Source organism: Diospyros lotus, chromosome 6, assembly GCF_014633365.1.
Source record: "Diospyros lotus cultivar Yz01 chromosome 6, ASM1463336v1, whole genome shotgun sequence".
NCBI lineage: Eukaryota > Viridiplantae > Streptophyta > Magnoliopsida > Ericales > Ebenaceae > Diospyros > Diospyros lotus.
In genome coordinates this window covers 21,142,267-21,169,535 of record NC_068343.1, presented here as the reverse complement: position 1 = coordinate 21,169,535, position 27,269 = coordinate 21,142,267, and the positions used below count along the sequence as shown (strand labels likewise).

Genomic DNA, 27,269 nt, shown 5'->3' with positions numbered 1-27,269 from the left:
TTCTTCAAAGTAGTCAATATCTATTGTCTTTGGTGTAAGTAGGACTCCACCGTAGCTACTGATGTTGTTTCTCCCTTTGTTGGTAGCAAGGGTGGTTTGTACCCGTATAAGGCCTCAAATGGGGTCATCTTCAAGGCACCATGGTGGTTCAAATTGTACCACCATTGCGCCCAAGGGTAGCCATTTGTGGCACCCACTGGGATGCATGAAACACAAGCATCTCAAATATGTTTCCAAGTACTAATTGACTCGCTCAGTCTTCCCATCTGTCTCCAAGTAGTAAGCTGAGGACATGTGTAATTGGGTTCCCAAAGACTTCATTAGCTCCTTCCACAATAAACTTGTAAAAATTTTATCCCTGTCTGATATAATTGTTTGAGGAATTCCGTATAGTTACCCTACTTGATCTAAGAAAACACTTGCCACTTCTTGGGCCATGAAAGGATGGGCCAAGCTGATAAAATGGGCATACTTCGTTAGTCGGTCAACCACCACTAGGATACAATCTCTTCCCTCAAATCTAGGTAATCCCTCCACAAAATCCATGTTAATATTGGTCCATGACTACTTCGGTATAAGTAATGATGTAATAAGCCAGGAGGGTGTATATTCTCATCATGCTTGCACCTATCACAAACATCACAAGCCATAACATACTCCTTGACTACCTTCTTCATTTGAGGCCAATAGAAAAGTTGTTTAACTTTACAATAGGTGTTTTGAACCCTAGAATGTCCCCCAACTAGAGATCTGTGTAACACTTGCAGTATCCTCTTCTTGATGGGATCACTATCCCTTATCACCAATCTTCCTTTATACTTGATCAGACCATTGGTCAGTGTATGTCCTTGCCTGCTAGAGGGATCAAGAATTAATTGCTCCATTAACTCTTTGGTCCATTCTCCATTGTCATAGTTGGACGAGACTTCTAGATACCAATATGGAATGAGGGAGGTGATGGTTGCGGTTGTTCCATCCTCAAAGCATCTTGAGAGGGCATCAACAACCTTTTTTTCGTGTCTTTTCTTGTATTGTCTCACATAATCAAGCCCCATTAATTTTGACATACTTTCTTCAATAGGTGAGTGTGTAGTTTTTGCTGCAATAGGAACTTCAAGCTTTTGTGGTATGTCCTTATGATGAATATTCCTTCTTCCAAGTAATGCTTCCACTTCTCCGTGGTAATGAGGGCGGCCAATAACTCCTTATCGTACACACTAAGGCCCAAATGTTTAGGAGTCAAGGCCTAGCTAATAAAGGCTAGTGGCTTGCCTTCTTGCATCAATACGGCCCCTACCCCATTATAGCTAGCATCAGTCTACAATACAAATAGTTGTTTAAAGTCTAGAAGACTTAATGTAGGTACTTCACTCATGGCAGTAGCTTAAAAGACTCCTCTGCCTCCTCATTCCATTCGAACCCTTCCTTCTTCAATAGCTCTGTTAATGGTTTACTGATAATGCCATAATTTTTCACAAACCTTCAGTAATACCCCATGAGATCCAAGAATCCCCTCAGGGCTCTCGCATCAACAGGTCGAGGCCATGCAATCATTGTTGCGATCTTTTGTGGGTTTGTGCTTACTCTAACACTAGATATCACATGTCCCAAGTACTCCACTTGGGTTTGTGCAAATGCACATTTAGACTTCTTGATGAACAGCTTGTTGAGCCTAAGGACTTGTAGTGTGGTTTTTAGGTGTTGAGAGAAGGTGGGGCTATAAACTAGGATGTCATAAAAAAATACCAAGATAAATTGGCGTAGGTAGGGTTCAAATATTTGATTCATTAGGGTTTAGAAGGTTGCTAGGGCATTGGTTAAACCGAAGGGCATTACCATAAATTCATAATGACCTTGATGGGTCTTGAATGCTATTTTGTGAATGTCATCAGGATTCATATGTATCTGATGGTGTCCAGAACGTAGGTCAAGTTTGGATAATACTTTGACCCCATGTAATTCATCTAATAGGTCTTCGATGATCAGTATAGGAAATGTGTTCTTAATTGTGAGGGAATTAAGTTGGCAGTAGTCGACACAAAAACACCAACTACCATATTTCTTTTTGACAAGAAGTAAAGGAGAAGCATAAGGGCTTAGGCTGGGTCTAATGATGGACCTTTGCAACATGTCCTTAATCATCTTTTTTATTTTGGCTTTTTGTTTTAAGGGGTAGTAGTAAGAGCGTAGGTTGACATGCTTGGTGTTTGGTTTAAGGTTGATGGTGTGGTCTAGGGGTCTTTTAGGTGGTAAGGCTTTAGGTTCCACAAACAAGTCCCTAAACTCAAGCAAGAGTGAATCAAGAGAGTTAAGTTGCTATACCTCCCAAGGAGTTGGTGTGGAACCATTAGTAATCAACTTTAGTTCTCCTTCTCCATCTGGCTCTTCTTCCTCCTGTTACATTGGATGGATAGAAAACAATTGGGCCACCTGCAACCACTTGTTTCTAAAAATCTTTAGTTTCTTCCCTGTTATCATTTTATAAACCCGTCTCTATATTGCCAATTATAGTCATCCTCCGACCCTCTTTTTCAAACGTAACTTCCATCTTATTAAAATCAAAACAGATGAGCTTACCTCCATCCAATCCACCCCGAGAATAATGTCACAGCCCCCTAATTTAAGTAGTTGTAGGTCAGCTTCAAACTCCTTTCCTTGCATTTTCCAACCCTATACAAGCTAACTTGCACGTAACTTTCTGCCTATTAGCTATTGTGACTGAGAGAGGGTGTGTTCCTGTAAAGCTGCACTTCAACTTCTTTGCAGTCCCTTCATCCAGGAAGCTGTGGGTACTCCCACTATCGATTAGTATTAGCACTGTACTATCCTGGGCCTTTCCTTCCACCTTAATGATCATACTTTTAGTCAGCCCTCTTAATGCATGCAACGATATCTCAACCTTCTCTTCTTCTTCAGCTCCCTCTCGATTGTTACCCTCTTCCCCTTCATTTCCTTCCTCCCCATTCCCCTCTAGTAGAAGTGACTGGCGTTTGCATTGGTGCCCTAGAGAATATTTATCTCCATAACAAAAACAGAGGCCAACTTGTCTCCTCTGTTCCAATAGCTTGTTGGCCATCTGTTGATTAGGTACTGAGAGGGTAAGTGCCTTACTTCCCTGGCCACTGCCTTTGTTCCACCCCTTGTTTCCCTGTTGCAATGATCCAATTTGCAACCCTCTCCCTGACCATGTCTGCCTCTTCATGAGAGCCTCCATTGTTAGCTCCTGTAACTTTGCACACTCCGCCTCCTGTTTAATGGTTTTTGGTTGGAACATTTTAACTATGGCACATAATTCTTCGTTCAAGCCACTAATGAAGCTTGATACAAAGTGTCCTTCTATGAGCGCAAGGTTTAAGATCAACATTAGAGCTTTAAGCTCCTCGAATTTCTACTAATACATTTGTATCGTTCCCTCTTGCCTCAACTTGTTAAATTCCTCTACATCCACCATCCCTCTCTCCTCAAAGCAATCACAAAGATCTTCAACAAACTCTTCCCACAAACAATTATCCTTCACTCCACTCCATCCCTGAAACCACACGTCTCTCGCATCATTCAAATAGGCGGTCGCCAGAGTAACTTTCTGTTGTTCAGCCACATTGTAAATGATGAACATACATTCACAACACCTTACCCACCACCTCAAGTTATGGCCATCAAATAATGGAATCTCCATCTTCGGCATCGGGAATCTGATCTGGTTAGAACCAATCTGATTTCCCTGCCTCCGAACTCCTTCATTATCCCCTACTCCTTGAGGATCAACTTCAATTTCAGCTAATCCCTTGGATCAGTGATTCACTCCATGTCCAGGCAATATTGGATCAGATCTTCGCCTAGAAGGAAATTCGGGAGAGAGTCTTACCTGCATCTAACTTGTAAGCATCATCATAAACTGCTACATCTGATCTCACAGGATTTGGTCATGTTCCCTCATTTGATCTCGTAGTCTAGCATTTTGTTCCCAACTTTCTTCGCGCCACCTATCCATCGCCCCTTGGATCCTTCTTTCAACCATCGAATCCACCGAAGTCTCCAGTATCCCCATCTAGATCTGTATCTCTGCTACCGTCGTTGTCACTTGTTGAAGGTGTGCCTCCATTTGCTTCATCCTTGTTCCGTCGACCATTGTAAAACCGAGATAATCTTTTCTTGTGCCCGGGACTTGCTCTGATACCAATTTGTCAGAATATAAATTTAACAATGGAAATTCTCCTCTGATCAGGGAGAATTACGAATTCTTAGAGAGAGGAAAAAACTGGGAGGGAAGGATTGAGAGAAATTTGAGAGAGAGAAAACAAGAAAGAGGCGGGAATGAATTCAATTGTATTCACTAATGTCTCAATTGGCTGTGGGATCGCTTATATACTGATCCTATGGATGGCCTTGGCGCTAAGATTCAAATTCTGCACCTTCTACAAACTACTACACAACTGTCATATTTTCCGTTATTACAATAGGGCCGAATACAATTCATAACTCCCTTTTCCCACCTATTCTCCTTCCTGCCTGTCTATTTGGTTACATAACACATGCATTCATTATAAGTCTTCGCACCATCTCACACCTAACCACACATCATGCTATCTCACATGCAATTCTAGTCAATTTCAATTAAGAGTTTATGATTGTACAAGTCACCATACAGTTCCTTCTAGCTCGTACAATATGATTAGTAGAAAAAATATCTAGCTTTACACACTTCCAAACTATAAGATGCATTGTTAATTGAGTAAATACAAGCCATGATACATGTCTTTAGACTTCAAAACATGATAGCACCTGTCCAACACCATGCACATCTTCCCTGCTCCCTAGGTCCATCTTAGTATGGAATGATAATATGCACATGGCATAAGGGCATATATGGCATGCAAACACATAATCAATACACAAAGCACATATGTTGGCAAATTTCTTCACAAAAAATCTTGTTCTACAGTACACAACATGCCAACATACCCATTCATCTCTATCGAAACATACAATGCACATGACAAGCATGCTAATATGCTGCAATAAAACATTCCATGCACGAAACATGCAACATACCACACAAAAGAAAACCATAAATGCCCCTTACATTAGCCCATGCAAATGAAGAACTCAACCTTTCCTCTCAGCTCCTTACTTATCACAACAATCTTCCCTTCTTGCACACAAAATAAAACCATAAATGCCCTTTACATTAGCCCATGTAAAGAGAGTCTTAGGCACCAAGTTATCAAGATCCTAGGGGTATACTTGTAATTGGATTGCTATAGAATAAGCTATTGTACTAAGCGGTTAAGTCTTAGGCTACTCATACCTTTTCAATTAAGAAGTTACAACTAAAAGGAGGAGCCTATAAAAGGGCTATGTGTAAGAGGATGAAAATTAGGTGTGCAAATAAACACATTCTTTCCCTCTAAAACCTCTTTCCCTCTCTTTTTCTCCCTCTAAGTCTTAGATCGGAGACTTAACATTCTGGTATCAAAGTCGACGATCCTCAGCAGCAGAGTTGTGGTTGGTGCAGATTGGAGGTGTCGATTGGATCCTTGAGAATTGCGATCAGTGGTTGAGATTGCGTATCTCCATCAATTTGTAGGAGAAGCAATCAGCGAGACATAGGTGAAGACAATGCGGATAACTAAGTGATGGCAGAAGGAACCTGGTTGAAGCAGTTGGAGACGAGGATGGAGGCACTAGAGTTTGGAATGACTCAAATGCATGAGGCAGTGACCCAGGGAAGGGAGGATGTATCGGTCATCAGAGAGAGCATGCAGGAGGACCTAGCTACATCCCGGGAAAGCATGCATCGAGAATCGGAGAGGCACCAAGAGATGATGGAGCAATATGGCCAGAGGATTAACATCATGTTTAACATGCTATCCTTGTTGCCTCAATTCATGTTGCCCCCTAAATTCCCTCCCAAAGCAATTTCTAACCCGATCCTACCCAACCAAGGCATTCTCCCTAGGACCTCAGGAGTTCCAAAGGCAGAGGAATTGCCAGACGAAGAGCAAGGACCTCAGGTAAGAGGATTATCCCCTCATACTCCTAATATCACACCAATGCCTCGGTTGTTCGACGGATCCAAGCCTAGGTGGTGGATCCGTCGATGTGAGATTTTTTCAATTCTATAATGTGGTGGAAGGACAAAGAATCAACTTGGCAACAACCTATCCAAATGATACGACTGACTCAAGGTACCAAGGATTAAAACAAGGGAAATTGAGGCAATGTGGCAGAAGGACAAAGAATCAACTTGGCAGCAGCCTATCCAAATGATACAACTGACTAGAGGTACCAAGGATTAAAACGAAGGAAATTAAGGTGAGGTGGATTGATTTTGCGGAGAAATTATGTGAACATTTTAGAGAAAGGAACATGACTGATGTGATTGAGGAATTTAACAAAGTAAGGCAAGAGGGATAGGTGACTGATTATCATTACAGATTTGAGGAGCTTAGGGCCTTGAGGTGGAATTCTCAACCAGCCCTAACTGAGCACTACTTTGTGTCGAGCTTTATTAGTAGCCTCAAGGACGAACTACGATCAATGGTTAAGATGATGATGCCTACAACCATGAGGCAGGCGGTTGAGAAAGCGAGATTGCAGGAGCTCACCTTAGAGGCCATATTCAAGAAGAGAAAGGCCTTGCCTAAACCAGGCCCTATCAATAACCAGACAGTAGAAGGGAGTCCTCAGGTGACAGTTGCAGGGATGGCCTCGAGTCTTGCTAAGACGAGTACTAATTCTAACATAGCCAAGAACCCCACTGTGGAGCAGAGAAGGCAATTGGGGCTATGCTACAAGTGCAGGGATCGATACAGCCCCGGCAATCAATGTAAGAGACAGCTACTAAAGATGAAGGGAATGGATGAAGGAAAAGAAGGGGAAGAAGAAGAAGTCATGGGGGAAGATGCAGACAATACCCTAGAAGAAGAGCATGCGAACAAGGGAGGGGAGATGTCCTTCCATGCATTGAAGGGAGGCCCCACTAGGAAAATTATCAAGGTGAAGGGACAAGCAAGTAAGAAGAGACTCACGGTATTGATAGATAGTGGCAACACCCATAGCTTCTTAAATGAGGCTACTGCCACTGAGTTGAAGTGCAACATGATGACCACTACACCCCTATCAGTGGCGGTAGCTAACTAGAACAAGATGTACCACCACTATAAGTATGCTGATTTTAAGTGGCTAATGCAAGGGCAGGAGTTTACAACTAATCTAAGGATCTTAGAGAATTGGATGGGGACAGTTAGCCCCCTTGACATTTGATTTCAATAAACTAGAAGTCATGGTGGATATTGAGGGCAGAAAACTAACTCTAGTTGGCAACCTCAACATAGGGGAATGTAAAATGATATCAGGCAATAAGTTACAAAAGTTGTTGCAAAAGAAAAAGGGGCAGATATCCCAGATGTTTTCCATTCAGGCCTCAGAACTAGAAAGGGAACAACTCACTGAAGAAAGACACACTACGACTGAAGAATTCTACGCCAGCCCCCCCACCCCGACAACCCTTCACTAAGGTATCACACTCTGACGCTTTACAACTACTTTTGATTTTAGTTTAAGAATCTATTTGTTGAACCAACATCGCCTTTGACCACTCCATTCATCTCAAACCAAACTCAAAACGGTTAACATTGGATCCTAATGATATCCCCCAATACAAAGGACAAAGATTGAGAGACAAAGTCAAGCAAATGTTAGCCACCTCAATCATATAACCTAGCCAAAGCCCCGTTGCTTCACCAGTTCTACTTGTAAAAGATAAGGACGGTACATAGAGGTTCTGTGTTGATTACCGCCAACTCAATACCATCACCATCAAAAACAAATTCCCTATCCCTATTATAAAGGATTTAATGGATGAACTCACCAGAGCCACCATTTTCTCCAAACTCGACCTTTGATCAAGGCACCACCAGATTAGGATGAACCCTATCGACATCCCTAAAATAGCCTTTCGCACCCACCAGGACCTATATGAATTCAGTGTCATGCCATTTGGGCTCACCAACGCCCTAGCCACTTTTCAAGCCCTGATGAACCACCTCTTTGCCCCCTACTTGAGGAAGTTTATATTTGTTTTCTTTAATAACATACTCATCCATAGCCTAAACGTTGATCAGCACCTATCACACCTAAGGACAGCCTTCGAGATCCTCAAATCCAATCAATTGTTTGTTAAGCTGTCAAAGTATACCTTTGCCAAAGGGGAGGTGGGGTACTTGGGGCATGTGATTTCAGGGGAAGGAGCCAGCACAGACCCAAAGAAAATATCAACTATGATTGAGTGGCTGAGACCCAACACAGTTAAGGAGCTAAGGGGATTCTTGGGACTAACAGGGTATTACCGAAGATTCATCTAACATTATGGCATAATAAGTAAACCCCTGATGAAGCTGCTAAAGAAGGATAGCTTTCATTAGAATCCTAAGGCAGAGGCGGCATTTCTAAAATTGAAAAAGGCTATGACACAAGCCCCAGTCTTATCCTTACCTGATTTTTCAAAAACGTTTACAACAACAATAACAACATATCCAGCCTTTATCCTACTATGTGGGGTCGGCTACATGAATTCTAGACCTCCATGTATTTCTATCTTTTGTCATATCTTCATTGAGATCCATACACTTCATATCAAACTTTAATGTCTCCCCCAAAGTCTTCTTAGGTCTGCCTCTACCTCTTTTTTTGATTAATTGTTCCATTTCATCAACTCTCCTCACAGGAGCGTCTCTTGGTCTCCTTCTCACATGACCAAACCATCTTAGTCTAGTCTCTCTCATCTTCTCCTCTATTGGCACTACTCCTATCTTATTACGAATAACTTCATTTCTAATTTTATCTTTTCTTGTATGGCCGCACATCCATCTTAACATCCTCATCTCCGCTACACTCGTCTTTTGCTCATATTGGTATTTGACTGTCCAACATTCTGAGCCGTGCAACAAAACTAGTCTTATAGCTGTCCTATAGAATTTTCCTTTCAATTTTAATGGGATTTTACCATCACATAACACCCCCGATGCATTTCTCCATTTTAGCCAACCTGCCTTAATTCTATGTGTGACATCCTCGTGAATTTCTCCATCTTTTTGAATCACTGATCCCAAATATCGAAAATGATCTTTTCTTTGTAAGATTTGGTCTTCCAATTTTATTATAACATCCTCCACTCTTGCATTCTTACTAAATTTACATTCCATATATTCTGTTTTCTTTCTACTTAATTTAAATCCCTTAGATTCTAAATTGTTTCTTCATAACTCAAACTTACTATTCACTCCTTCTTTTGTTTCATCCACCAACACTATGTCGTCTGCAAATAGCATACACCATGGCACCTCTATCTGAATATCTTTAGTGAGTTCATCCATTACTAAAGCAAATAAGTATGGACTTAGTGCAGAACCTTGATGCAATCCTATTGTAATTTTAAACGGTTCAGTATCCCCTCCGCATGTTCTGACCCTTGTCTCTACACCATGATACATGTCCTTAAGGGCTTGTATATAGGCTATTCGGACTCATTTCTTCTCTAAAACCCTCCATAATACTTTTCTAGGGACCCTATCATAGGCCTTTTCTAGATCTATAAACACCATATGTAGGTCCTTCTGATGATCCAGATACCTTTCCATTAGGCGCCTCAGTAGGTATATAGCTTCCATTGTTGACCTACCGGGCATGAAACCAAACTGATTTTCTGAGACCTCTGTTTCTTTTCTGAACCTCTACTCTATTACTCTCTCACAGAGTTTCATGGTATGGCTCATTAACTTAATTCCTCTGTAATTTTCACAGTTTTGAACATTTCATTTGTTCTTATATAGGGACCAAAGTACTCTTCCTCCACTCATCTGACATCTTTTTTTATTTAAGAATCGCGTTAAATAATTTCGTTAGCCAGGAAATACCCTCTTCTCCCATGCATTTCCATGCTTCTATTGGTATATTATCCGGTCCCACCGCCTTATGATTTTTCATCTTTTTTAATGCTTGCCTTATTTCATTTGGACTTATGCGTCGATAAAATGTATAGCTCACGTTCCCTTCGAAGTTACTAAGATGTCCCAACCTAACTCTTGTGTCGCCATCATCATTGAATAATTTTGTGAAATACTCCTTCCATCTCTCCTTAATCGCTCCCTCATTCACAAATACATTTTGATTTTCATCTTTTATGCATTTCACTTGATTTAAATCCCTTGTTTTTCTTTCTCTTGCTTTAGCTAATTTATATATATCCCTTTCTCCATCTTTTGTATCAAGTCGTTTATATAGATTCTCGTATACTTTTTGACTTTGCTTCACTAACAGCTTTTTTTGCTGCCTTTTTTGATTCTTTATAATTTTTTTGATTTTCTTCATTGTTGCACTGATATACAGCCTTATAGCAATTTTTCTTATTTTTAATTTTCAATCGCACTTCTTCATTCCACCACCAAGACACCTTAAGGTTAGGTGCTCTACCATTTGTCTCTCCAAGCACTACCTTTGCTATGTTTCTCAGGGCATTAGCCATTTCTCTCCACATTTGGTTTGTCTGTCCTTCTCCATTCCATTCTCTTCTACCCCTTAATTTTTCTTTGAAAATTAGTTGTTTCTCCCCTTTTAAATCCCACCACCTGATTCTTGGATTTTGTTTTATGTGATTTTTTCTCTTCCAATTTCTTACTTGGACGTCAAGTACTAGAAGTCTATGTTGAGTAGTCAAACACTCTCCCGGTATCACCTTACAATCCCTACAACATACCCGATCCTCTTGTCTCATAAGGAAGTAATCTATTTGGGTGCTTGATGTGACATTTTTATATGTGATTAAGTGTTCGTCCCGTTTTTTGAACCTAGTATTGGTTATGATGAGCTCATATGCCATTGCAAAATCTAGAATAGACTTACCCTCATTATTAATTTCCTCGAATCCATACCCTCCATGTACCTCTCTATAGCCGTTTCCGTCTCTACCCACGTGACCATTTAAGTCATCTCCTATAATCATTTTCTCTCCTCTTGGTATCATTTGTATGAGTCCCTCTAGATCCACCCAGAATTTTGCTTTTATCTCCTCACCTAACCCCGCTTGTGGTGCATATGTACTAAAGATATTCATAGTCATTCTTCCTAGAATAACCTTCACCATAATAATCCTATCCCCTATTCTCTTTACATCCACTACCTCATCTACTAAGCTTTTATCCATAATGATCCCCACTCCATTTTTTGCTCGATCATTTCCTGTGTACCATATTTTATATCCATTTTCTGACAAAGTTTTTGCTTTTTTCCCTACCCATCTCGTCTCTTGAAGGCACATAATATTAATCTTTCTCCTAATCATCACATCTACCACTTCCATAGCTTTGCCTGTTAATGTTCCTATGTTCCATGACCCAATCCTTAATCTATGATTTTGTTTTTGGCTTTGACTTTGAATTTGCTTTTGTTTTTTATTTTGATTTTGTTTTTGGTTTTGGTTTTGATTTTAATTTTGGTTTTGGTTTTGCTTTTGATGTTGGACTAACTTCTTTACCCACATCCGTCCAAGCAAATACGGGAACCCTTACTCATTTGTCACTACATCCGGGCGCCGATGCAGCAGCCCTAGCTCACTTGACACTACACGCGGGCAGTGTAGCGCGTCGCTATGAAGGGTTACGCCCACGCCCAAACATTTTTTCATAATTTGTCTAGAGTTCATGTTTTGGATCCAACTAAGTTTTACGTTGGCTGTCGGCTACCTAACACAACCCTCCTCCTTTATCCGGGCTTGGGACCGGCATTTGGGGTTGAGTGTATATGACAAGGAGTTACTCGCGATGCTAATAGCAGTAGATAAATGGAGGCATTACCTTGAAAGCAGCCACTTCATTATCAAGACCGACCTTGAAAGTCTCAAATTTCTATTGCAACAAAGGCTACATACCCAACTACAAAGAAAAGGGGTTTCAAAGTTGTTGGGTTTGGATTACACCATCCAATATCGGCAAGGGAAGGAAGATTTGGTGGCTGATGCCATCTCAAAGAAGAGAAGGAGGAGGAACCTACCAAGCCATCACTGCTATAGTACCAGATTGGGTGTAGGAGATAACTAAGAGCTATGAGAAGACTATTTGGCTTAAAGATTTACAGACCCAACTAGCTATCTAACCAGCTAGGAATCAAAGTTACACACTCTCAAATGGGTTAATCAGATTCAGAGAAAGGATGGTAGTGGGAGATAACAAGCTATTGAAGAACAAAATTCTGCAATCCCTCCATAACTCTCTCTTGGGCGGACACTCAAGAATCAGGGCCACTTATTACAGGATACAACAACTATTTTTCTAGCCAAACCTAAAGAAAGGTGTAATAGAATTTGTGCTAACATGTACCACTTGCCAGCGCTACAAGCATGAGCAAGTGGCACACCCAGGTTAATTGCCAACGTTGAACTCTCAATTGGAATTATAGAGGGTTCAACTAGGGAAGGCGGAGCAACAGGTTGATTTGCTGTTGTTCTTCGAGTTGTATAGTCCATCAAGGAAGGTGAAGCAGAGTTGGTAGATCACAACTGTGATAAGCGGTGTATAGAAGCGATTTCAGTGTCGAAGTTCGGGTGACTTTGGAAGCTGCGAGTAAGGCGATCTCAACTAGAATTGAGAGCAAGCCAAGTGACTGCCAGCGATCTAGACAGCGAGTGCGATTCAGCAAGGTGATTTCCATAACTTTCGGTGCAAACTTGGAAGCGAAGCGGGAGGTTGACTCTCAGCTGCAAATCTTGGTAATTCTTGCTCGGAATTGACGTGCAAAACGGGTCAAGCGATTTCTAGCTTGAATTCGGAAAATTGTATTGACTGGATCAGAGTCGATCAGCATAGAAGGCAGATTCCACTGGGCAATTCCGAATCGAAAGATGACTTGGCCAATTGATTCCGACACACGAAGCTTGACTCTCAAAAATTGAAGGCGAAAACCAGGAGCAGCAGACGATCTAGATCAGTTCCTTGACTCCGGCGATCTCGACTGTGAAGGTGACCACTGTAGTGATTGATTCTCACTTCTGATGGAGATCTAGGGGACTCTAGAAGGTCGACCAAGTCACTGTAATTGTGCGACTTCTTCTGTTGCTACAATAGACTTGACCTTGAAGTAGAACAGTGGCTGCAATTTTCCACTTATTGGATCAATTTTAGAGGTGACTGGGTGAGGCAGTTATAGAAGGGAAGTGTGGAATTAGGATGGAAATAGCTATGGTTTCTTAGCCTATTGCTTTTCCAGCTAGTGAAATTTCGGTCAGGAGGAGTAGTGCACGAAGGAGACCAATGGAGTCTCAATTGCAACCGAAAGATGTTGCATTTTCAATGGGATGTCTTGCTCGTGAAGCTTTGGGAAGCAGTGCGCACATGAGACAATTGGAGCCTCAATGGCAACAAAAGAAGGCTGCATATTCAGTTAGCAACAACAGGAGTCATGAACATTTCAGCCAAAGGAATCAAGCAAGGGAAAGGCTAAATAATGAGTCTAGCCGAATTGAAAAAAAAAAACCAACAAAGTGATACATGGAGAGTGCAAGGAATTCGAACGTATGATACATGAAAAGTTGCAGGAGTTTGCAATGATATTTACTAAGAAGTATCATTACAGCTTTCCCACTGAATTCTTCATGGATCATTGTGGAAGTTTTAACAAAGAGGAATTTCTCGAAATGGACCAGCCGAAGGAGAAGTCAAGATGGCAGGAAGGGGATTCATTGCTTACCTCCAACGTGGAGTGGAAGAAGGATACTGGTTTTGGCGGAATTGACAAGGAAGGTGGTTGTTAGGACAGTGCTGGCAGCAACAACAAAAATTTTGAGGGCTTGGTCCAAGGTGTTTGGACAAAAAGAAAATTAAAGGAACATTCTAATTCCTTTGGAAAGGAGGTTGTTGATGAGAATGATCCAGATGATAATCTCGGAAGTCCAAAACAAGAGATACTTGAGGCATTCAATCAATTGACAAGAATGACAAGAGACACCAAAGAATTTCCGGAATCAAAAAGGGATTCAGCTGCATTGATTGAGAAATTAGAAGAAGAAATAATACCCTAAGATGCACCTACTGAAAGGCTGCAAGGAAATAATAGGGAAGCAATTGATGAAGTGATAGAGGAAGCTAAAGCCAACTCGTTACCCCGGGTGGCTAGTGCATGGGCGAAAGGATTCGGTGGTGTTCCAAATCAGAAGTTTGTGGGAAATGGAATAGCATTGGATCGGGAAAATCTGATTGAAGGACCAACAATCTATACAGATATTGGTGCTGGAATTCTTCCTCCGATTCTAGACCTACCAAAAGCTAAGAGTGGGAATACCTGCAACATTTATCCTAGGCTGGGTCAAGATTGTGATGGACCACATGCAATTAAAAAAGGCCCCAAGTATATTGCCCCTTTGTCTTTGGATCCGAAGAAGGCTAAGTCATCCTTGGCTAGGGTTAAAATAGGTATCAGATAGCCCTCGATGTGGGTTTTGGCAAGAAGGCTAAGGGAGATAGATGAAGAAGTAGAAGATTCTGCCGAAGGACACAAAACTCCCACTGTTGTGTTGTTTTTTTCTTCTACTAGAAAAATCGAGTTGTTGTCTACTACATAGTGGGATGAACCAATGGTTGATTGTGTTCTTAAAGTGGAGACCAATCTTGATTAGGCAACTATTGTAGAAGGTGGGTGTATCGGATTTGAACTCTATCAGGTTGCTTCCAATGAAGTTCTAGGCCAAGTTACACCTGGGATTGATCTTGGACACCAAAGAACGAGGAAGAAGAAGAGGCCTAGAAGGAGAAAGAAAGAAAGATAAATCCGATAGAGAATGCAGGAATTGGATGAAGCAATGGCTACTTGCTGCAAATTCTTGGAGACAAGAACTCTCTCAAGGAGGGGGGAATTGTCATGACCCAAGGAGAATTAAAGGGGTAATATAGTAATAGGCTTATGATAATTGTTAGGAGATATTATAGCAATTGATTATGAGCACATGGGTGAGTTGGAATGCTGTTAGGAGTTTGTTATGCCTATATAAGGCTGCTGTAAACAAATGGGAAGGGTGATGCTTAATTTGAATGAATGAAACTCTCATTTCTCTCTCTAAGATTTCTTCCCGATCTCCTTCTTGTTTCTCCCCCTTTTCTCTCAATATCTCTCCCTCTTTCTACTGATTTCCCCCTTCTTTCAATTCTGATTTCTCTCCTAATTCCTATCACCATCCTAGCTAACCCTAGGAATGTGACACAATTATCCCACAATCTATGGGATTGATCAATCCCTCAATCTATGGGATTAATTATCAATTATCCCACAATCTATAGGATTGATTATAATCAATCTTAATTGTTGGGATTGATTGATAATGTAAATTAGTAATTCATGTAATTAGGATTCCTTCTGTTTTCCTTCGTTATAGGAATTTAATTGATTTCTTTCTCCTATATATATTGTAATCAAGTGGAAGAGAGATAATATACCAAGTTTTCTCACAATTGTTCAAAACCTCTTTCCCTCTCTTTTTCTCCATTTGAATTCTCCCTTCTTTCAAATTCTCCCTCCCAATTCTATTCCTCTTCTCAATCCTTACAATTCTGGAATTGGGCTTAAGTCTTAGATCGGAGACTTAACACAAGTCTCACTGTGCAACATGCCAGCAGGCCCAGTCATCTCTATCAACACATACAATGCATAATGCACATGATGATCATGTTAAGAAGCCATAAAACATTTCTTGTCCAAGCCACGCAATGTGCCACACAAAAAGAAAACTATAAATGCACCTTACATAGCCAATGTAGATAAAGAATTTAGCCTCTTCCCTCAGCTCCTTGCTTCTCCCAAAAATCTCCCCTTCATCTTTTCTGTTCTCTTTATTCCCTCACTTTTACTCCCTCATGTGAGCTCCTCTCTGTACCTTGTATAGAGCTTCTCTCACTACCATTGTCCTAAGATGAAGAGATGAAACCCTTTTTATAAACTCTTGTAAGCAGTTGAAGCTGCTAATGGGTAGGAAACTAAATGGCTTCCACCTACATTTCTTGGTGTCACCTTTTTGGGTGATAACTAGCACCTGCTTTAGCAAGCTGAGGGATAGCTTAAATCGTTCTATAATCTTCTAGAATCATCATTAACAATAAGCTTGAATTTGCTAGGGAGATCACCACTCAAACTTAATTAGTCTTAATCCCTTAATTAACAACAAATCATAATTTCCAAAATCCTTAACTAAAACTAGTAATCTCTATAACATTGTAATCCTCTCATTATGCCTAATAAAAAATCTAAAATACAGCTGATTATCCCCTCATTTAACCCTACAAAATTAAGCTAAAAGTCAGCTGCTTAGTTGGACTTTGTCGGCAGTCAATCCACAGTCAACTATTTTATTAATTGTTGGTTCAGCACAACACTTCTTTAGACAATCAAACACTATATTTTAAGGAAGACCATAAAAGTTGGCAATCTCAAAAATTAAAACCTAGCAACCTTAAAGCACTAAACATCAGCCATTTTCGAAAAATGGTGTATAACTACAAAAATAAAATCATACTTCTTAATTTAAAAAAAAAAAAAAAAATGAGAGTTCTAAGACAAAGTCCATACCTACATCTTGCTCAGGACAACTAGGGGCAAGGAAATACAGAATAAAGGCCAATGTTCTACTTCCTTAAAAGTTGGCAATCTCAAAAATTAAAACCTAGCAACCTTAAAGCACTAAACATCAGCCATTTTCGAAAAAATGGTGTACAACTACAAAAATAAAATCATACTTCTTAATTTAAAAAAAAAAAAAAAAATGAGAGTTCTAAGACAAAGTCCATACCTACATCTTGCTCAGGACAACTAGGGGCAAGGAAATAGAGAATAAAGGCCAATGTTCTACTTCCTGTGTTTGCTTAATTGACATGTGCAACATTGGCCAACTATCACAGACGCATCCCCTTTTCAGCTGGTCAATAAATTAAGCATTTAACTCCCTCCATGGTTTGTTTAAGAAATCTTTCTCTGATCTCCCAGGGGTACAAAACCTGTTTGACCTAAAAGGACAGATTTTGAGGGTGAAAACCCTCAGCAGTTTCAGGTTTCCATCCTTGAAATGGTTGAAAATCTCTCCAAATCTGATGCAAAGTACGTAGGAAACTAGAAAATTTGGAGAAGAAATGTAAGAGTCAAAAAAGTTGAAGGCAAGCTGGGGAAGGAAGGGGAATGTGAGGCAAAACTAGTGATCAATCAATATTCAACATCAAGAATTTGATTTTATAATACACAAAGATGCCATTTTTAAAAAATTGACAAAACACCTAAAACTCTTATAAAACTACTCATACTTCAAAAGGTAACCTAATACTACTTAAATTCTACCATATAGTCTATTAGGAGTCCTTAAAAACTAAAATAAATCAAGATAAAATCTAAAGACTCTTAATCACATAAAACAAATGACTTTATTAATTACCTTGTGAGTTTTAAATCATCTTGACTGTATCAAATAGGGTCTTAGAACAATTCATAATATAACACCAAACACCCTAATAAACTCCATAAAAATCACACCAGGCTAATAGCAAATGCAAAAGGTATTGGTATCAGTTCTCATTATCCATAAAATGTGTGTGTTCCCAAGAAGCAAAGAGGGCAACATTTAAGGAAACTTCAGAAAAAGGCATGTAGGTACATATCATTTAGTATAGAAGAGACCTGTCCCACAGCTGACCAGTTTCACTGAAGGCATCCGGGGGAACACCACTGACATGAAGAGGAAAACCATTCCTGTTCTGCCTGGCAATTGTATGGTCAGTGACTAGCTAGAGGATGAGTACTTAACAAGCATAATTTGTAGATATCCTGGATTAGAAGTAAGTGTTCACCAGTAAAAAGTGTTTCTTATTTGCCCAAACATCTGCACTGTGGTAGCCAACATAAATGGGCATGTCTCCCATTATGCTTATCCCTTTTTTCTGCGCATAATCACGAACTTTTTGCCATTGCCTTTGGAATAAAAACTGTTGGGCAATGAATGTGTCAATCTGTACAAATCAATAAAGCATGAATTTGCAAGTGAGAAATCCCGTCCTGTATGCATCAACACATACTTGTAGTCCAGAAGTATGAACCCAGAGATAGACAGGACTTACAAAACCCTTTTCACTTTGATAAATTTCTTCCAAGGCTACAAGATGCCGATTTTTCAAAGGTTCAGGCCAAACATACCAACTAAATGTGTTTAAAGATTTGTCAATAGCAGCAAAATAGGCTGCATCTTCAAGCCAACCTGCAACAATGAAAAAGAGTGCAGAAAGGTGAATAAGTAGCCCCTTGCAAACCAATGTAAAATCCTGAAAGATTAATTTAATTATCATGCTTGATTTTATTTAAGTGCCCATGCCAAAATTTATTCAGCTATAGTTGATCTTCTACTGGTACACGTGAAACGATTCTTAGTAGAATAGAGCATGACTAGAGTCACTAGTTCTCACAGCTTTATGCATGAAGATAAACAACCAGAAGGTATGGAAGATGTACAACAACAATAACAACCACAAGCCTTAATCCTATCAAATGGGATTGGCTACATGAATTCTAGACCTCCAGCCATCTTTATCCATGGCCATATATTCTATAAGGCCATTGCATCCAATATCATGCCTAAGGGTCCCACCAAATTTTCTTCAACATTCCACTCCCTCTTTTGCTACACCAGATATGAAAGATGAGATGCTAGAAAATTGAACAGTTAAGAAAGAAGATACAAAATGCTGCACAATACCATAAAGGAGGTTGTGGGATGTTTAGAAAATGTGATAAAAAGGAGATTGAATTGAAAATCTAGTATGTTTAGGAAGTTTATTTCTGGTGGGATTAGGTTTTAACTGTTGGCTGTGAAGCACACAACGACACCATTTTTAATTTAAGGACCCGGGCAGGAGGGTCAGCAGCAACCACTGCCACGTGGCAGTGGAGGGCAGCTTGGCAACCGCCCGGACGTCCTTTCTCTCGATCGTGCCAATTGTCTCGTCCTTGTGCAATTTGGACTGTCGATGCCGCCTTTTATCTGGTGCAATCCAAGCCTTTCAATTGCATCGAGCGACCCCTATTTATTTATTGTGCATCGGGATGTGTAAAAGCAAAGATTGAGAGAGAGAGAGTGACTAGACGCTTAGGGGCTTGAGGGTTCTTTCTCATTTTTGTTGTTTTCAGACTCTCTGGCTCCTTCTCGGTCTTCTCTCTGGTTCGAATAGGGTAAGCCTCTGATCTTCCTCTTTTTATGGTTTTGAGACGATTTTGGTAGTGAACCAGTTTCTATAAATAAGAGTGATCGTGAGGCTTGTATTCAATGAGTATTGTAAACCCTATTTTATCTCCAATAGTGCAGTGAGCTCTCATTTGCCAGAGCTCAACGTGGACGTAGCCTTTTCGGGTGAACCATAGTAAATCTCTCGTGTTATTTCGTTTTTGATCATTTTATATTTGTGTTTGTCTGCTGTGTATTTTTGTCTTTCCGATTTCGGCTCTATTGAATGATATAAAGGTTTTTCAGTGATTCAAAGTGTGCGTATGTGTATGGTTTGCTCTCTGTTTGCGCAGCAAGTGGTATCAGAGCCATTTCTTTGATACGCATTGTGTGAGTCCTTGATTATTTTATTCCACTCAGAGTTGGTTTAGGGTTGTTCGTCGCCTGGTTAGTCCTATTTTTGAGCCTCTAAGGTTTTCTGAAAAGTCATGGTCAGTGGGTGTTTTCTGTGTGTCTTTGTCAGTGTCTAGGGTTTCATTAGGATACATTTGTGCAAGGCAAAGATGACAACAACCCGATTTGAAATCGAAACATTTGATGGAAAGGGGAATTCCGGAAGTTGGAAAAAGAAGATGAGAGTATTACTCTCTCATCACAAAGTGCTCATTGCACTTGAACCGGATGACAGAAAATGGTCCACTGAGCAATCAGCCAAGACCGATGAGATAAGGGAGGAGGCATTCAACCTGATATTTCTCCATTTGGGGGATATTGTTATCAGAAAGGTAGACGGTATGACTAACCCCCTTGATTTATGGAATAGGTTTGAATCTTTGTATACTGTTGTTTCTACTCCCAAGTTAGTTTATTTGAAAGGTATGCTATTCAATTTTAAAATGAATGCATCGAAATCTATGGATGATCATATAGATAAATTTACCAGACTTACATTAATGTTAAGAGGAACTGACCAAGCCTTAGGTGATACTAGTGAAGCTATGATACTACTGAATTCATTACCTGATGATTACAATGTAGTTAAACATGCTTTACAGTATACTGGTATTGTGCCTACCTTAGAACTAGTAATCTCTGGAATCAAGGCAAGGGAGTTAGAATTGCACACTTTTAAGAAACCTAGTAACAATTTATTTGTTAAGGGTAAATTTGAAAAGGGTTGTCATGAACCTAGGGTTTAGCCTAGGGTTGGAATGACAATCAAAAGGAGATGATGAATAGAATCAAGAATAGAATATTTGAGAGGAAGAAATGGACAAAAATGGGAAAGAATGTAGAGAGAAATGAGGGAGGGAGGTAGAGAGAAAATGAGAGGGAGATTGCAGAGAAATTGTAGAGAGAATCAGATTTCATTCATTTAATTCAAGCATATCATTCTCCTCTTACAATTGGCCTTTTTATAGGCATAGCTAGATATTTAACTAATTTCTAATAATATCCTAACAGCACCCATGTGCTTCTAACAACTTGTAAAATATCCCTACCTAACTATTATACCCTATTACAATAATGCCCCTTTATTACTCCTAAGGTCATGACAATTCCCCCGGTCTTAAAAGGTTTCTTGTCCCCAAGAAACTTATTACAATCGAGCTATTGTTTCTTCATTCAATGCCCGCTTTCTCTATCTGTTTAATTCTTCTTTCTTTCTTTCTACTTCTAGGTTTCTTCTTATTCGTTCTTAGGTTTACGAGATCAATTCCAAGCATAAATTAGCCCAAAATTTCAATAGGGAAAACTTCATCGTGTTCAAGCCCAATACAACCACCCTTGGTAATAGATATCCAATCAAGCTTGGTCTCCAATCTATGCACATGATCAGCCACTTTCGGATTGACATAGCTAGTAGGTGAACCTTGGAGTCCAATGGAAGGACTATCCATGTTCGCGACTTCTGTTAGTACTTCATTACCGTCCAATACAAGTAAGAAGAGCAGATCTACAGCCATTGTTGCTGTTACTATATCCCCATTCAACCCACAGCCATGTTTTACTGTAGAAATATCAATAATAACCTCAAAATACAACAATGGAGGTTTGTATTCTTTCCTTGAATACTCATACCAAGGCTGTTTGTGAGCATTAACATTAGGAGATGCTGCAACTTCACTTTCAGCCAACGATTGCTCAATGATTGACACCTGGCCAAGTGTCTCAGCACTAGTAAGAGTGCTTGAGAGGCTGTCAATTGATTGAGTGTCATCCTCCAATCCCTTTTCCTCACTTTTTTCTTCCTCCTCCTCTTCTTCCTCTTCCCCTTCTTCCTTAAAGTTGGACTGCTCTTGTTGCAGAATCCCAAAAACATCACCATCGAGAACTTCTTTTCCCTTTTGTTGGCTGCAATTCCCCTCTATTTGGACTTCTTTTTCAGCAATATCAGATGATCCCTCTGCATTGGTTGCCCTATCAATCTATTCATTATAGGTTCCCCTTGAAGGATGTAATCCATCACCAATATCCTCTCTGATGCTACCAACATCCTTCTTAATATTGCTGCCTAATTCAAAATACCCAAGCACATACTCGAAAGTCAATGATGAATCAGTTTCCCACCTTCTTGTCTTCTCCTTTGGCTTTTCCATTTTAAGAAACTCCTCTTTGTTGAAACTTCCATGATAGTCATCAAAATATTCGGCGGGAAAACTGTAATGATACTCCTTAGATAGTATCATTGCAAACTCTTACAACTTCTCGCGGAACATTCAACCAAATTCCTTACACTCTTCATGAATCCCATTGCTTGTTCGTTTGTCCCTGTTGCTGACCACTGAAAATGCAGCCTTCTTTGGCTGTCATTGAGGCTCCATTTCCGCTGAAAATGAAACATTCTTCTGCTGCAATTGAGGCTACTCTCTTGCTTGAAAATTAAGTACTGAAAATGCAGCATCATTCGGCTGCAAATGAGACTCCAATGGTCTCGTATATGCACTGCTCCCCATGGCCGACTTTTCCCCAACAACATACTTCGACGGCCACAAAATGGAAGTTCCGTACATGCTTCTGTTTTGCCTGTTATAGCAGTTCCTATGTGACTCAATTGCAACTCAATAGTTGAAGAACACCCGCTTTTCAAACAAAGTTAACCAAATTTCAAAGCTTAAATCAACCTCTTGTTCCCTTTGTTCACAGCCTCAAGCGCCAACAATCAACTAGCTGGATAAGCTGGAAAAATCCACTTCTCACACGGAATCCGCCGAATCCGTTGCACCACTCTAATTTGCAACTGAGTTGCCACTTAGAGCTGACTAACAAAATGGATAAATAGCCTCTTGACTCGCCTGCTGCAAGCAGTCTCTATACTTGCTGGAATCGCATCAATAACGTCGACCAGAATGGTTGCTGAATCTGATCTTGCCTTCAAAATTCAAACCAAGAGCCGTCAGATCATTGCCTATGAACGATCAGAAATTAGTCATGAAGCATTGGAAATTAGCAGCGATGGAATGGAGCAATCACAGCCTGAGGATCCTTGCACTCGCCACCAAGAATTGGTAGGAGGACTCGCCTGACCTACTTCCCTTCCCAGCGGGTGTCGGAATTCACTGCCCAATCAGAATCGACTAACACGAGGGATAACACCTTCTGGACTTGCTTGCGATAGCTATAGCTTCCAGATCACCTGGATCTAGGTCTACTTCACGCCTTCACTGCTTGCTGGAATTGAAATGGTTTAGCGATCTTCCCAGCCATGCAGCTACCGCCCAATCACCGACCAACACTAGCGTCTCTGCTGTCGTTGGCCAGAATCGGTTCAGCTCGCGATTGCTGCGGATTCAACAATCTTCTCCGGTCAACTCCTTCTCACCCAATCACCGACCAATTCAGAATCACCCAGTAGAATCCGCACTCACTATCAAATTTGTTTTCCGTTCCGAGCCGATTCGATCATGATTGCTAAGATCCTGATCACGTGAATCTGTCTCTAAATTCCACCGCTAGGATAGTCGAAATTTGCACTAGCCACAGAAATTGAAGGCCAAGGATGTTCAATGGAATTGGCAAAAATTGCTTAGCCTTTCAATTGTCGAACAAGGCTTACCGTATCTCTTATCTCATAGCCAAACTAGCTGCACCAATTCCCTCCTCATACATCGGAATCAAATTCCAAGATTCAACCGGTCTTCTCCTTCAAAATCGCCTACACACACCGCTTGATAGCTTCTACAAAATCAGCAGTCGGAGTCATGGCTAGGAGATCGCCTCTACCACCGTCTTCCAAGCGATTGGCTCCGATCGCACCACCTTTTGTGGATCGGCAGTCTCGTTTCGCTGAATCGCCTCACTTGCAGCTTCCAAGCCACCCGAATTCCGACACTCAAACCACTTCTATAAACCGCCTACCTTCGTCGTGATCTACCAGCTCTGATTCGACTCTAGCTAGATTACCTCCAAATCAGATTGGACACTATTGAATTTCCGAACTCACAGTCAAGGACGACTGCTCTGATACCATTTGTCATGAACTTAGGGTTTAGCCTAGGGTTGGAATGACAATCGGAAGGAGCTGATGAATAGAATCAAGAACAAAATATTTGAGAGGAAGAAATGGACAAAAATGGGAAAGAATGTAGAGAGAAATGAGGGAGGGAGGTAGAGAGAAAATGAGAGGGAGATTGTAGAGAAATTGTAGAGAGAGAATCAGATTTCATTCATTTAATTCAAGCATATCCTTCTCCTCTTACAATTGGCTTTTTTATAGGCATAACTAGATGTTTAACTAATTTCTAACAATATCCTAACAGCACCCATGTGCTTCTAACAAATTGTAAAATATCCCTAACTAACTATTATACCATATTACAATAATGCCCCTTTATTACTCCTAAGGTCATGACAAGGGTCAGAATAGTTTTAATAACAATTAGAATGGGGGTACAGGACAGAAGGGAAACATAATGGAAAGAAGGGAAAACAAAAACAATTGAAATGGAAATACTACCACTATGGGAAAGAGGGCCACATTAAGAAATACTGCTATGATTTTATTAAAAAACAGAAACAGGGCGGGAATGTGATAATAGCTACCAGTAATTCAAACTCTTTAGCTGAAGTTTTAAATGTCACTTGTACATCAACTGTAAATGAATGGATTATGGATTTAGAATGCTCCTTTCACATGTGTCCAAATATAGATTGGTTTCAAAATTTTAGCACAAAAGTAACTGGTACTGTTTTTATGGGAAATAATCATTCATGTAAAATCAAAGGCATTGGTGACATCTCTCTGAAACTACATGATAACAAGATTAGAATGTTAACTGGTGTGAGATATGTACCTAGATTAAAACAAAATTTGATTTCTCTTGGCACCTTAGATGAATTAGGATTTTCATATAAAGCTGAAAATGGTTTTCTGCATGTGTTTAAGAATGGTGACATTATTCTCTCTGGTACAAAGAAACATGGTTTATATGTGTTGAATGGTTATTGTCATATTCCATCTGCATGCATAGTTAAATCTGATAGAACAGATATATGGCACTTGAGACTTGGCCATATGAGCCAGAAAAGGCTATAGGCACTGTCCAACCAAGGGCACCTTGGTCCAATGTCTGCAGATGCCTTAGGCTTCTGTGAGCCATATACACTAGGCAAGCAACACAGGCTGAGTTTCCCAAAGGGAACTCACCTGACGAAGGCATTCCTAGAGTATTTGCATGCAGACCTTTGGGGTCCCTCCCAAGTTCCCTCACATGGCAGTAACAGGTATTTCTTGTCCATAATTGATGATTTTTCTAGAAAGGTATGGATATTTTTAATGAAATCTACAAATCAAACTCTAGAAAAATTTAAATCATGGAAAACTTTGATTGAAAATCAAACTGATAGAAAAATCAAAACTCTAAGAACTGATAATGGATTGGAATTTTGTAATAGGGATTTTGATGAATTATGTAAAACCCATGGTATTCTTAGGCATAGAATAGTAAGAAACACTCCTCAGCAAAATGGGGTTGCTGAGAGGATGAATAGAACCCTCTTAGAGAAGGTTAGATGCATTTTGTTTACTGTTGGAATGCCTAAAACTTTTTGGGGGGAAGCCTTATTTACAGCTGCTCACCTAGTGAATAGGAGCCCTTCGACTGTTATCAACTTTAAGTGTCTTGAGGAGCAATCGACTGGGAGACGATTGAACTTAGACTATCTAAGAGTGTTTGGTTGTGAGGCCTATGCCCATCAATCAGTAGGAAAATTAGATCCTAGGGCTATTAAATGTGTTTTTGTTGGATATCAAGAGGAAACCAAGGGTTATAAGCTATGGGACAGAACTTCAGGTAGAGTTAAAATCATTATTGGCCGAGATGTAAAATTTAATGAATCAATTTTCCCATGCAAATCTGATAATAATGAAGATAACTCAATACCTAGCAGCCCTAGTGACCTTATATCAGGTGGCAGTACTCAAATTGAGGTGGAGCAACAGGATTTTCCTACTACTCCAACCTCCCTTAACCCAAGAAAAGACCTCTAATCAGGATAGTGATCATGAGGCTCAACCTGATGACCCTGAGACTAAGGAGTATAACTCTCCTCAACAAGACCTCGGTAACTATCAACTCACCAGAGACCGAGTGAGGAGGTCTATCAGGCCTCCTGTTAGATATGCATACTCAGACCTGGTATTTTGTGCCTTAGTTGCTAGAATAGAGATGAGGAGCAGTGAGCCTACCTGCTATGAGGAGGCTGTCAGCTCCCATGACAAAACTAAGTGGAAACAGGCAATGGATGATAAAATGACCTCTTTGAAGGTCAATGAAACTTGAAAATTAGTTCCAAGACCTGATAAGCAAAAACTAATTAAATGTAAATGGTTGTTCAAACTTAAAGAAGGAATGTCACCATCTGATCCATTAAGATTTAAAGCAAGACTCGTAGCTAAAGGTTTTTCTCAAAGAGAAGGAATAGACTACACTGAAATCTTTTCACCAGTAGTTAAATTTAAAACCATACATATGATGCTTGCTATTGTAGTGCAATTTGACTTAGAACTTGAACAAATGGATGTCAAAACTACATTTTTACATGGAGACATTGATGAGATAATTTACATGGAACAACCTACTGGATACATTGACAATAATCATCCAGATCATGTCTGCTTATTTAAAAAATCATTGTATGGATTAAAACAATCTCCAAGACAATGGTATAAAAAGTTTGATAACTTTGCTGCTGAGATTGGTTTTAATCGAAATAAATATGATAGTTGTTTTTACTTTATACTGTCTGATGTCCCTGTTTATCTCTTATTGTATGTTGACGATATCTTGATCATTAGCAAGTCCAAGTCAAAAATATGTGAATTGAAATCTCTGTTAAATACTAACTTCGACATGAAAGACTTAAGACCAGCTAAGAAGATCTTAGGGATGATAATAGAAAGGAATAGAAGTAAAAGTAAACTGAAAATACACCAGCATGATTCCCTACTCAAAACTGTTCAAAATTTTGGTATGGCTGAGTGTAAAACTGTTAATGTTCCCTTAGCTGGACATTTTATATTGTCTAAAACACAGTGTCCATCATCTGAATCTGAAACTCTTAAAATGGAAAACATACCATATGCCAATGTAATTGGGACCATAATGTATTCGATGATAAGCACTAGGCCAGACCTAGCATATTCAATATCCCTACCAGTGTTATTAAAGGCGCAAGGCGCACTAAGGCGCACAAGGGTCTTGGAGCCTGAGGCGCAAGGCAAGGCGTGAGCCTGGTGGAACTAGGCACAAATTAATAAAAATAAAATAAAATAAAAATATATGTCCTAGTTAAAGAAAAAGGTATAAAATAAATCCTAACTTCTAATAATATTTTAACAAGCATGTTATAAAAAAAATAAAAAATTCAACATATGCTAACTACTAAGAGAAATAAATATTAAAACAAGTTACATACCTGTGAATTCCAGGCTCCAGCACAACAAATCCAAACATATTTCAGCAACCAAAATATAAGTATCACGGAAGTTCAAAAAATTTGTAAGAAAAGTCTTTAACTAAAATTAGATTAAATC

At 39.8% G+C, this 27,269-nt stretch overlaps 1 protein-coding gene across 1 annotated transcript in view; it reads right to left on the bottom strand.

Moving 5' to 3' along the window:
* LOC127803646 (4-alpha-glucanotransferase, chloroplastic/amyloplastic) overlaps positions 1-27,269 on the bottom strand; it is a 56,926-nt gene that overhangs the window by 18,395 nt on the left and 11,262 nt on the right. Inside the window, exons 6-8 of the mRNA XM_052340046.1 lie at positions 18,138-18,274; positions 17,871-18,029; positions 17,701-17,777 (exon numbers count right to left, since the gene is read on the bottom strand). Of these exons, the coding sequence (XP_052196006.1) occupies positions 17,701-17,777; positions 17,871-18,029; positions 18,138-18,274 (373 nt within the window). The remainder of the gene's footprint in view (positions 1-17,700; positions 17,778-17,870; positions 18,030-18,137; positions 18,275-27,269) is intronic.